Below are 12,090 nucleotides of genomic sequence, written 5' to 3' on the forward strand. Positions count from 1 at the left end.
CCTATATAACAAGAAAATCACCCTCTGTGGGCAAATGACATTACAATGGACAAATGATTGATAGGTGGTTGGGAGCATAGTTGGTTGCTTGGGGGTCGGACAAATAACTTTCACAATTAATATAAATTAAATAATTAAAAATGGGGGAAAATGGCAAAAAGAGTAGAGGGCGACATTATTTTTCATCACATAAAAAAATGTATGTGTGGGGGGACTATTTTGTTAATCTGTCATAATTGTCGTTTTGTTTGTTTTCTATGTGCTATTATTATATATGTAATATATAATCTGATGATAAACTTTTGTTCAAACATAAATGTTGTTGTTCATTCAAAAAAATAAAAAAACATAATAATAGTATGCCTCTCACGCTCAAAAATTTATAACATAAAATCTATTATGATAGATTTTTTCCTCTTTAGTGCCATCATCATATCTAGAGGTCTTGGAACTATTACTATAATACAGTTCATCTCAGTACGGTGCATACCGCCGACCGGGTGGTGATGGATTACGCATACCGCGTGATATCATACGATCATCAAACGAATCACGGCTAAAATCTTCATAGCCACCGTAACGGCCCATGCCATTGCTGCTACGCGATGGTGGTGGTGATCGTCGACTAAACATACTGTCATAGCCACGGGATAAGCTGCTGCCACGCAGGCTACCGTTCAACGTGGGTGGCAATGGCATAGGATCACGTCGCGACAGCGGTGGTGGTGGGAAATCACGCATACGTGATCCCTGATAGCGGCGTTCGAACAGATCGCGGGTATCATCGAAACGACGATCATAGTAATCGTAATCCTGTTGGAAAAAATTGGATAAAGAAATATATTAGTTAGTGATAATATTGAATATGCTAAAAAGATAGGATGATACATTTTAAGTTGAATTTTGTAATAATGGGGTTTTGCAAGAAATTGTATCCAGTGTGGGAAAATATCGTTTTGGGTATATTTCTCCAGACTCACAGTAATTGGATTTTTAATATGTTATAGCTGAGCCCTTTCTGTTATTAACCCTTAAAGTTCTCTCATTGAATGTTTTCTTAAATTAATTCAAAACTATTTTTTTTATCAAGTCCATAATAGTCTCCCCATAAGGCTTTGATCATTCTCATCTTTCGATCTACTAAAAATATAAATCAATCGCATATTTAACAAACCTCCATTATTTTTCAGACTTACTTTGAAATACAAAAGATTTGGGCAGATCGAGCAATTTCGGTCTTGATTTATCCCTAGATTTAAATCCAAGTCAAACGTTATCACACTAATAAATTTGCATCATCTCCAAAAATGTCACATAAAACCTTTATATCACTTTCATCCCCTAACCTTAAAAAAAATTATTAATGGCAAGTTTTTAACAGACTTCATATTTAATTTTTAGACGTACATTAATCTTCCAAGTATTTACTTCTGCTCCTCAAACAATATTATCTGCTTTTATTTTCTTAAATAAATTATTTTTTATAATTTTCTAAAGATTTATATTTTAGTCTTCCTTGCCATCATTAAATGAAACAGCTGATATCAACTCCTCTTTATACTTTGTCATTTGCTTCTAACTGTCACAGACACTTTCACTCTCTCCCTCTCTTGAATTTCTACTAGCAATCCATACCACAAGCAAATCCTATAATTTTGTGTGCAAAATTTTAATCGTAATATTTAAATTTGTCAGCTTGAATTGTTTCAAATTTTTTCCTTTATATCTTAAAAACACTTTCCTGCGAATTATTTATTAAACATTTGTATTTTTTAAATATTTTTCTTAAGTTTTGCACTTTAAACTTTGCACTTCAATGACTACACGGAAATTAGACAGCTGCTGTCACTCTTCCCTACTTGTCTAACGGACTCTCTTTGAAAATCTCGCTCATGCATGCACTGCCACTGGTTTGCATGTCATAATGCAACAACTTAAATGCATGATTTTTCCTTCAACGTCTGTCATACGGAACTGGAACTTGTCCATTAATATTATCTCCATAATTTCCTTTTACGTCCCTATTCCAATTTCCTATTATTTATTTGTAAATTAATTGCATTTTTTAAAGCAATTTTCCTATGACTAAAAGGGAAAATCCAATTTCCTCTCATACATGATAATCTCTCTCATACATGTCACTGTCTCTGACTTGATAATGCAAGAATTTCACCTACGCCTGACCAACAACAATATATTTTTTCCATTTTTATTATAACAACGTTTCTTTAAATCCTTGATCTATTTCCTCCTTTTATTTGTTAAATAATTTCACTTTTTAATCATTTTTCTAATGATTCTAACTTTGGCCTTTGCAAATCATGCTCAAACTAATATTAAGACAGCTGTTATCACTTATCTGCTTTGCTAACTGACTCTCTTTGAGAGTATCTGTCATGCACGTCACTGTCTTTGATTTGTAATACACATAATGCAATAATTTAACAAAGAAAAATCATTATTTCTTTAATTTCATACTAATAGGGTGTTATTTTTTGCCATTTCATCACTTATTTAATAAAGAAAATCACGATATATACATTATTATTTCCTTTTCGTTCACTCAATGATATGTAGAGAGACTCCCGCCAATATGAATGACATACAAGTGCAACCTAATTGAAAAGCGTACTAACTAAAAGGTAAACAAGTGACACCTAATGTAAAAGCGTGTCCCTATGATGTTTTTGACAATGTCATCAAGCATTAAATAATATAAAAAATTACTGAAAACTTAGATTATGAACAAAAAATTAAATAAATTGAATAAAGATCTCCTAAAAACAATAGCTTTTAATGTAAACACTCTAAGCTTGACTTATGGCTGCATAAATTACTGTAATTTCTCCCTCAAGGACACAATTTCTTTCCAAACCCCACATTTTGTAATGTTTTTCTGTTTTGTTGTTGTTGGTGCATGTAAATAGTAGTAGTGTATAGTTGATTTTTTGAATGATATTAAGAGTAGAGTATCTTTTTGGAGTTTCGAGTATTTTTTCTTTTGAATATAATAAATAAATAATCATTGTTATTATTACCCTAAAGCCATCCATAATACGATCACGCAAGAATGGTGGTGGTGGCGGTGGTGGTGGATATGGATCACGTCCGTACATACGATCTCTATAGCCGCCCGGACCCAAGTCTCGGCCACCATTACCTCCGTACAAACGCGGACATTCTTTGGACCAATGACCCGGACGGCCGCAACGATAACACTGTTCTGGATCGCCCATGCCGGGTTTTGGCCGCACACGACTTGTTGACACTTGCACTTTCAACGGTTGACCATCGACGACACGACCATTCAAATCCTTAATGCAATCGTGCACATCACCGATGCAATCCAAATGGACAAAACCATAATTCCGGACGATATCGCACTCAACAACGGTACCGTATTTCTTAAATAATTCACGTACTTCGGGTGCTCGCGTCTTATCGGTTAGATTGCCGACAAAGATTTTCGTTGTCGGGGTGTTGGGTGCACGTCGGCTCTTGGCCGCCTCTACCTTAATACCGTTGCCACCTAGCATATAACCGTTAAGATTTTCAATGGCCTTGCGACCCTGCTCCTCGGTTTCCATGTGGACGAAACCATAATTCTTGACGACATCACATTCCACAACGGTACCGTATTTCTCAAACAATGGCTTCAGTTCCGTTGCTTGAGTTTTTTCATCTAGATTGCCAATGAACAATTTAAAAGTTCCGGCTCCAGGCATGTTGACGACAAGTTTGCTGCGGCGAGGTAACGAACACGTCTATTGTATCTATCTGTGTGAGAGAGAGAGAGCAGTCGGCGGCAACGCACACCTGACGTTTACGTACGTGCGGCGTGTGTGAACAATGACGGCGGCGGCGACGAAGGCGTAGTTGTCGGCTACGGGCGCGTTGATATCTACCGCAAAACCGGACTCGGCGAGACAAAACGTAATCCGTTTACAACAAAGTTTTACGACGACTTTTTGTTTCTAAATTAAATAAAAATCATGTTTTGGTTTGCAATTCATTTTAAAGCCATTTTTTAAGTATATGAGAAGTAGTTAAGGAAATATTTGATTGAACACATTAAAGCCACACAGAACTAGGAACAGACAACAGAGGGAAAGAAAAAAGAATGATTTCGTGGTTATAACCCCCACACCACATACACACACAACTAAACCCATATTAGTTGTGGTAGCACAAATGCCGCATACAAAGACGCACCCAGTCGGCCATTTTTTTATTAAAAGGTTTTTTTTTCTCACTTCTCGACGACCCTCACATTTTTCACGTTATATATACTGAAGAAAAATTAGCACAAAGTTTTTTATGTAATATGGACAGTAATATTTTTCATTTAACAAATTGAAACGAAACTACACGTTTAGTGGCAATTATTGTTGAAAACGAAACAAATTATACACATTTTTTACATAGATGAAATAAATTATGCCGGCCAATATGAAAACGGATGGCGTCGTTAGAAAACTCCCCTTCATTAAGGTTATTATTAGTTTCCCGTATTTTTTTATTTAATTTGTTTTTGGAATTATTTTAACTTACCTGGAAGAATTATTTGTTGGTGGAGAGATAAATACTTTACAATTAAGATGATTTCCCAGAAAGAAATTTTAACAAAATTCTTCCGGGATAAATTCACTACAAAAAACCACACGTCTAATCGGTAGAAAATTTTCTTCTCAATAGATACAGAAAAACGAATGAGTATGCGATCAGAAATTGACACCAGTCGTCAGGGTTGTAAATTGTGGTACTCATAATTAATGAATGTGTGTGAGTTAGTATTTGACGTAACGTGGTATAAAATTATGTCGTACGACGACAATGTTAATGCAGGATATGTGATTTCCTATTTGTTTGATGAAGTTTTTTGTATTAATTTGTTATTTTTTAATATTTTTCTTATTATTACTTCAAGATTTTTTTAATTCATACCATAAACAGCTGATATCTCTTCTCTACTTTTCTAACGGACTCTCATTAAGAATGTTACTGTCCGGGATTTGTACATGCATAATTCATCTATATTAATGCATGAAAACCTTATTTTTCCTTAACGTTGGGCTATAGGGAGTGTTATTTTTCCATTATTCTTTATTCTTCTCCAATAAATAACAATAAAATTAAAAAAAGGCGGTTTATTTGCACCATGATATTGTGAGACAGACTCCCGCCAATATGAATGACGTGCGTGAGCAACCAAATTGAAAAGCGTACTAACAAATTGCAAAACAAGTGACACTTAATATAAAAGCGTGTCTATATGGCATTTTTGACATTGTGGCCTGCCGTACATGTGCAACCTAATTGAAAAGCGCTCGGACAAAGTGACACCTAATATAAAAGCGTGGCTTTATGACATTGTGGCCTGGCATTGACTGTTTCCTTATGAATGGTATATTTTTAAATAAATTTACTCATAAATACAATATTTACTCACAATAAAATATATTGAAATATGGAGGAGAAAGTAATTATTAAAAACAATAAACATTTTGCTTAGAATATGTATTGAGACAGGGTTGTATTTTCCTAAAGTACTTAAAATTATAGATTAACGTAACGTAATGTGTCAGTTCAAAGCATCAGAAGTTAGTAGGATGGTAAGGGATAGAAAATTAAAAAATTTAAATTATTTTTTTATACGCAAAAATTACAAATTAATAAATATGTAATAAAAATACTATCCTTTTTTAGGTTCCGGTACCCGATATCTATGGACTAATTAAAAATCGCTCAATGCACGGTACAATAATACATTTTACGCCAAGATATAAAAATGAAAAGGAAATGCAGATCTGTCTGATGGCATTTTATGCCAGTATAAATAAAATAACAATTAGTTCCAATTATTTTACATGTTTGTAATATTTACTAAAAGGAATATCAAGGCATAATTATGGAAGCTAGTCTCATATATTAATTTCAAATAATATTAAATAAATTCCATAAAATGTATGTCGATTGGCATATTTTTAATAAATATAAATATTTTTATTTTCTTAAGCTGCACATCGTTCTCAAGTCGTAAATTGGGTGTTATATTTATAGGTTTCAGAGGCAGGGAACTTCAAAATATTAATTAACATAAACAATTTATTAATTAATATAAACAATAACAAACAATTATTTATAAACAACTTATTATTTTTTAAACAATTTATTAATATTTTCATTTAAATTTTGGAAGCTGAGTGTTGTCAAAATAAATTTATAAAATAATTGGAATTATATGTCCGCATACGACTACCTTGTATAATTATGCCATGCAAGGCATCATAGGAAATGCCTCGTGCTCTTTCTAAAGAAAAATATGAATCCATACAGCTCCTCTCTAAAGAATCCCTTCACCTCGTCTATAAAGACTCCCTTCAGCACGTCTATTAAGACTCGCTTCAGCCCTTCTATAAAGACTCCCTTCAGGTCGTCTATAAAGACTCCCTGCTTCAGCTCGTCTATAAAGACTCCCTGCTTCAGCTCGTCTATAAAGACTCCCTGCTTCAGCTCGTCTATAAAGACTCCCTGCTTCAGCTCGTCTATAAAGACTCCCTGCTTCAGCTCGTCTAAAAAGACTCCCTGCTTCAGCTCGCCTATAAAGACTCCCTGCTTCAGCTCGCCTATAAAGACTCCCTGCTTCAGCTCGTCTATAAAGACTCCCTGCTTCAGCTCGTCTATAAAGACTCCCTGCCTCAGCTCGTCTATAAAGACTCCCTGCCTCAGCTCGCCTATAAAGACTCCCACTCAGCTCCTCTATAAAGACTCCCTGCTTCAGCTATAGTTCCCTGTGTCAAATTTGACGAAATACCCTTTATTTTATTATTTTACGAACAATTAATTTATTTAAATTAATTTTAATACAAAAAATATTATCTAGATATTAAAATATAAAATAAATTATTTAAATATCGTCAAAACAGCTCCTCCTTTGATTTGTGATATTTGAATTGGAGTTATTCACCAAAAGGAACTGAGAAATGAACCAACTAGAATTATTGCCGTTAGTTCATTTCAGAGAATTACACTATATTTGAACTAGTTTGTTGTGGGAAAAGGCTCCCAATATCCCCAATATACAATAAATATAAAGTGGATAAACAATGGATGAAGCGGAGTTAACAAGGTACTAGCAATGATTTCTGTGGTTCAACTCTCTCCAGGATGTCCTTGGAAATGTGCCAACCAAGCCCAAGGGCATCCAATGAATACAATCCCATGGTTTTTGAGTGTTTTTTTGGAAGCAGTATTTCTTTGGGAATGTCTTAATGGATTCTTAATGGCTAAATAGTTTTGAAAGACTCTTTCTATGACTCCTGAAGTATATATTCTATAATTTATATTAATATATTAATCTTTATTTATATTTTTTTCAGAAAAGCGGTGGAGGAAATAATGCGGGAAATGCAAATGCAAAAGGAGGCCGATATGTTGCCTCGCGTCCAAGAACGTAAAATTAATCCATTGGGTAAACCCAATAAAGATTTCCTAGATCGTACCATTAACTCGGTGATGAGACACAATAAGCGGCAGTACGATCGTAATCATCGAAATTGTCAACGGAAACTAAGGGATATGGATGCAGCCACGAGAGAACGAAGAAAACGCAGATATTCCAATCATAAATCCGATAGCAGCACGGAGTCATCTGACTCCAGCAAGCAAAAGAAGCATCAGAAGGAGAAGAAAAACAAAAAATTGACAAAAAAGAAAAAGAAGAAACATAAAAAACAAAGTTCATCCTCCTCCAGCCCATCATCATCTTCATCATCACCCTCAACATTGTCCTCAGCCACATCCTCCGAATCGATTGATAGCAATGAAGAATTGGGTAAAAAGAAAAAGACGAAGAAGCACAAAAGAAAACATGATAGAAAGGAAAAGGAGGAAAATGCAAACGAGGATTATTATCACCAGGAAGTGGATCCCTCAGATCCCCATTTAGCACTGTATATGGATCATAATATGGTTATGGCAGCCGCCATGGCCTATAATCAAATGAATCAACTGTTACAATCGACGAATCGACAGCAACGGGATCCTGAAACAGAATTGCTAATCGAAGAGTTAAAGGAGGAGGGGGATAGTGATAAAGAAAAAATGGACATTCCCAGTGATTTAAGTTTAACATATCATACCTCAGAATCGGAAGATTTAAATATAAGTCTTAATAGCTCGTCGGCGGAAGAAGATGAAAATGGAGTGTTGACATTTAATTTATCGTCCGATGAGGAGAAAAATCGGTCAGGAAATAAAACGAAAAGGCCGACAAAAAGTCACGAAAAGAAACAATCACCCTCGTATGTCATCGAAAATGAAAGTGATGTGGAAAGTGTCCATTCACATATATCCCTTAAATCGGATATTTCCGAAAAGGGGCATACAACTTCGAACAATTGTATTCTTTCCATTTCAAGTAGTTCCTCATCTGATTCGGATTGTCAGGAGGTGGAAGTTACGCCGAATGTTTGTAGAGGAGAACAAAAAGAAGTTATGGAGAAGGAATCGAGCTTGGTATGTTCCCTAGAAGATGGGAATTTGGAATCTAACAAATTGCCAGAAGAAAGTTGTCCAGCAGCGAATGTTGTGGCAGAGGAACAAAACGTACCTGGAAATTTAGCAGAAAATAGTCGTAGTGTTAATGATAAACAAGAAGAGGAGAAGGAGGAGTTGCCAACTAGCCATGTGTCCACTGAGAAGGAGGTTACTCCTGAAGTACCAACAGAAAATGTTGAAGATCAGAAAATGGAGTCCTCTGAGAAGGAGGATAATCCTAAAGCATCTAAAAAGGATATTGAAGATAACAAAGAAGTCAATATCGAGGGAAATTTTGAAGGTGTCAACGAGGGACATAAAGTGTTGCCAATACACCACGAGTCCTCTGTGATGGAGGATAACCCTGAAGTATCTAAAGAAAATGTTGAAGACAGTGTAGCTGTTGTGGCTGAAAAGGAGACTTCGGACAATGAACATCGGTCTTCTTCTGACAAGGATATGATTACAGATATACCCAAGGAAACAGAAAATACCTCCACAAATATTACAGATAATAATTCCGAAGTCATGCCCAAAGTCATTGAATGTATTGAGGAAAATTCCAATGACATTCGAAAGGAAGAGGTCTTGAATCAATTAAAAATTGTAGGCAGTCTAACAGAGGTCCCAGAAGTTAGGTCACACAGTAAAGATACGGAGGTACAATCTTTGGAAAATGAAATATCTACCGATAATATTTTGACCCAAAGCAATTCACCCATGAAAACGGAAGAGTCTACCAGTAAATCTCTAGATGATGATAGTCATAATCAAAACTCGGAACCTGCCAAAGAAAATGTTGTCGATTTGACTAGTGATTAGATTTTTAGTTTAGATTTAATTTTGTATTCCAATTAATAGACACCAATAAACATGTTATTTATTCGTAAAAAAGGACGAGCGGAACGGGGTCATAGACGAGCGATCTAAAGGAAATATTTAAAGTCTTTAACGACGAGCTGAAGCAGGGAATCTTTCATAGACGAGCTGAAGCAGGGAGTCTTTCATAGACGACTGAAGCAGGGACTCTTTCATAGACGAGCAGAAACCTTGTGTTGGTCCCGGAAAAAATAGTTTTTAAAAATTTATTGAATTTTGAATTTTTTTCATATTTAAACCTTAATTCAGCCGGGCTGAATTGAAGATTTCCTATAGAAATCATAATTCAGCCGGGCTGAATTGAAGATTTCCTATAGAAATCATAATTCAGCTGGGCTGAATTGAAGATTTCCTATAGAAATCATAATTCAGCTGGGCTGAATTGAAGATTTCCTATAGAAATCATAATTCAGCTGGGCTGAATTGAAGATTTCCTATAGAAATCATAATTCAGCTGGGCTGAATTGAAGATTTCCTATAGAAATCATAATTCAGCCGGGCTGAATTGAAGATTTCCTATAGAAATCATAATTCAGCTGGGCTGAATTGAAGATTTCCTATAGAAATCATAATTCAGCTGGGCTGAATTGAAGATTTCCTATAGAAATCATAATTCAGCTGGGCTGAATTGAAGATTTCCTATAGAAATCATAATTCAGGTGGGCTGAATTGAAGATTTCCTATAGAAATCATAATTCAGGTGGGCTGAATTGAAGATTTCCTATAGAAATCATAATTCAGCTGGGCTGAATTGAAGATTTCCTATAGAAATCATAATTCAGCTGGGCTGAATTGAAGATTTCCTATAGAAATCATAATTCAGCTGGGCTGAATTGGAGATTAATGTATGGTTTTGAATTCAATTCAATTTTATTTTTTTATTTATTAAATTCTAATTGAATATAAAAAATGTTATATGTATAACAAATACTTCATTGTCGTTGGTGGGGGATTTTTTTTTAATTAATTTGTTTTTTGACACCAATAATTGGCTGTTCGTTTTTGGCGATTTGGAATATTGCACTATACGATATATTGTTTTGTTATTGTAACAGTAGATGCAGGCACTTTGAGGACTATATGTATTTACTTTTTGGGACCCTTACGAAGAAAACAATTATCAGCCATTTAAAAACTCTTCCAGAGCATCTTTGGTTTCTGTAACTTCTTCATCTAAGTCCACTTCTTCAAGGGATATTTTTGATGGTTTTAATTCCTTTTCAATTTCTAAAAAATAAAAAAAATAGTTAAAGAATTTTGAAATAGTCGGTATGCCCCACTTCAAAACAAAAATATTCGATTTTTGCAAGTTTTGAAATAGATTCAGAATTGTACATACTTGGTATGTGTCCATTCTCCTTGAACTCCTTTAGATCATGACGAAAGGCATCATCGAATACGGCTTGTCGTTCTTTTTGTATTGTCCTGAGCTTCTCCTCATGCTGGCGTATCCTCGCCTGATGCTCGGCGGCAACTTTTTGGCGATATGATTCCAAATCCTCTATAGAAGATATAAACAAAATTAAAATCCTAAGCAGTAGTGGAAAAAAAATTTAATTTCTTACCCATTTTCTTTTGTTTAAATTTCGACAGTTCACACTGCCTCTCGAGCATATATTCCTCCAGTTCACATTCCGCACACAGATCTTCCAATTTCTCCAATTCCTTTTCCACAGTACGACTCAGCTGATTTACCTCCCCCAATGTTTCTTGGCATGATTTTAGCTTCTCCATTAAGTTCGGAATTACCGCTAGGCAATGTACTAAGTCACTCATAACAATTTGTTTTTGATTCATCTGCAATTCTATATCCTGAATTTGTTTGGCTATAGCCTCCGCCTTTTGGGCATTTTCTTCATTGTTTTGATGTATCACCCGCCAGTCGTCTTCATATTTGGCAAGTAAATTACAGCCAGCGGCCACATTGACGTGCGATGGTAGGCCCAGCTCACTTGTGGACAAAACCAATGAACTGGAACTGCGGCTGCGATTAAGGTTCTGTAAAAAAAAATATTAAAAATGGATTTCACTTTCGAAATTTTCCAATTGGTTTAATCTTACATCGGAATTGTTGACACGTTGCCGATATTGTTGCTGCAAATTCTCGGTTATTATTGAGGCTTCTTGTAGGGCATTGTTAAGCTTTTTCCTAAGACTACTTAACATGATTAATTGTGAAAATTAAAAAAAAACAATTAAAAACAAAGTAAAAAAAATAAAACAAACACTTTTTTCGTTGATAATGCAACAAGCAATCAAGAAACGGCGAATCAAAACAAAAGTAACGTTAATATGTAAGGGTTCTATAGATCGATAAAAGCGTAGACAAATTAAAGAGTTATACAAATCGATTGTTGTTGAAAGATAACGACTGACTCATATGGTTGAGATGAGAGAGAAATGATGAGAATATAAAAGCTGGGTTCACATGTAATGTTTTGGCATTTGAAAATAAAAGGCAGGAAAAATGTTTTCTTTTTTTTTAAATGAAGACAAAATACAACACTGCCGTGAGGCTTGGAATTAAAAAGATTTTTTAAAAATCCAAGCAAAAATATTTTTTGAAATCTCTGCCCTGAGTTGAAAAGAAAAAAATATTTTTCAAAAAATCTACACTTTGTTTAGATCTAGGAAAATATATTCATTAAAAAATCTACTCTTTGGGAAGGTTTA

The 12,090-nt window shown here is 34.8% G+C and overlaps 3 protein-coding genes across 3 annotated transcripts; 1 reads left to right on the forward strand and 2 right to left on the reverse strand.

The window, feature by feature from the left end:
• Positions 1–443: 443 nt before the first annotated feature.
• LOC133338282 (RNA-binding protein lark) lies at positions 444–3,730 on the reverse strand. Its single transcript, XM_061546458.1, has 2 exons — positions 3,039–3,730; positions 444–813 (listed from the first exon to the last, which is right to left on the reverse strand). Exons 1-2 carry the CDS (start codon positions 3,723–3,725, stop codon positions 475–477), a joined length of 1,026 nt encoding a protein of 341 aa, XP_061402442.1. The 5' UTR covers positions 3,726–3,730; the 3' UTR covers positions 444–474.
• A 3,639-nt stretch (positions 3,731–7,369) lies between these two features.
• Positions 7,370–9,360, forward strand: LOC133338286 (myb-like protein X). The gene has a single exon (XM_061546463.1). It carries the CDS (start codon positions 7,399–7,401, stop codon positions 9,358–9,360), a length of 1,962 nt encoding a protein of 653 aa, XP_061402447.1. The 5' UTR covers positions 7,370–7,398.
• Positions 9,361–10,537: 1,177 nt separating this feature from the next.
• Positions 10,538–11,583, reverse strand: LOC133338288 (dysbindin protein homolog). Its single transcript, XM_061546465.1, is given in 3 exon segments — positions 10,538–10,644; positions 10,757–10,918; positions 10,983–11,583. Coding segments are annotated over 3 exon segments (870 nt in total).
• Positions 11,584–12,090: the final 507 nt, after the last annotated feature.

The sequence above is a fragment of the Musca vetustissima genome, unplaced genomic scaffold (assembly GCF_032173495.1).
Source record: "Musca vetustissima isolate MV318-11 ecotype Yass unplaced genomic scaffold, APGP_CSIRO_Mvet_v1 utg8637, whole genome shotgun sequence".
Classification (NCBI taxonomy): Eukaryota; Metazoa; Arthropoda; class Insecta; order Diptera; family Muscidae; genus Musca; species Musca vetustissima.

Coding starts and splice junctions, on each gene's coding strand:
- LOC133338282 (XM_061546458.1), bottom strand. CDS start 3,725: ATGCCTGGAGCCGGAACTTTTAAATTGTTCATTGGCAATCTAGATGAA. Junction 814..3,038: donor GTATTATGGATGGCTTTAGG/GTAATAATAACA, acceptor TTTTTCCAACAG/GATTACGATTACTATGATCG.
- LOC133338286 (XM_061546463.1), top strand. CDS start 7,399: ATGCGGGAAATGCAAATGCAAAAGGAGGCCGATATGTTGCCTCGCGTC.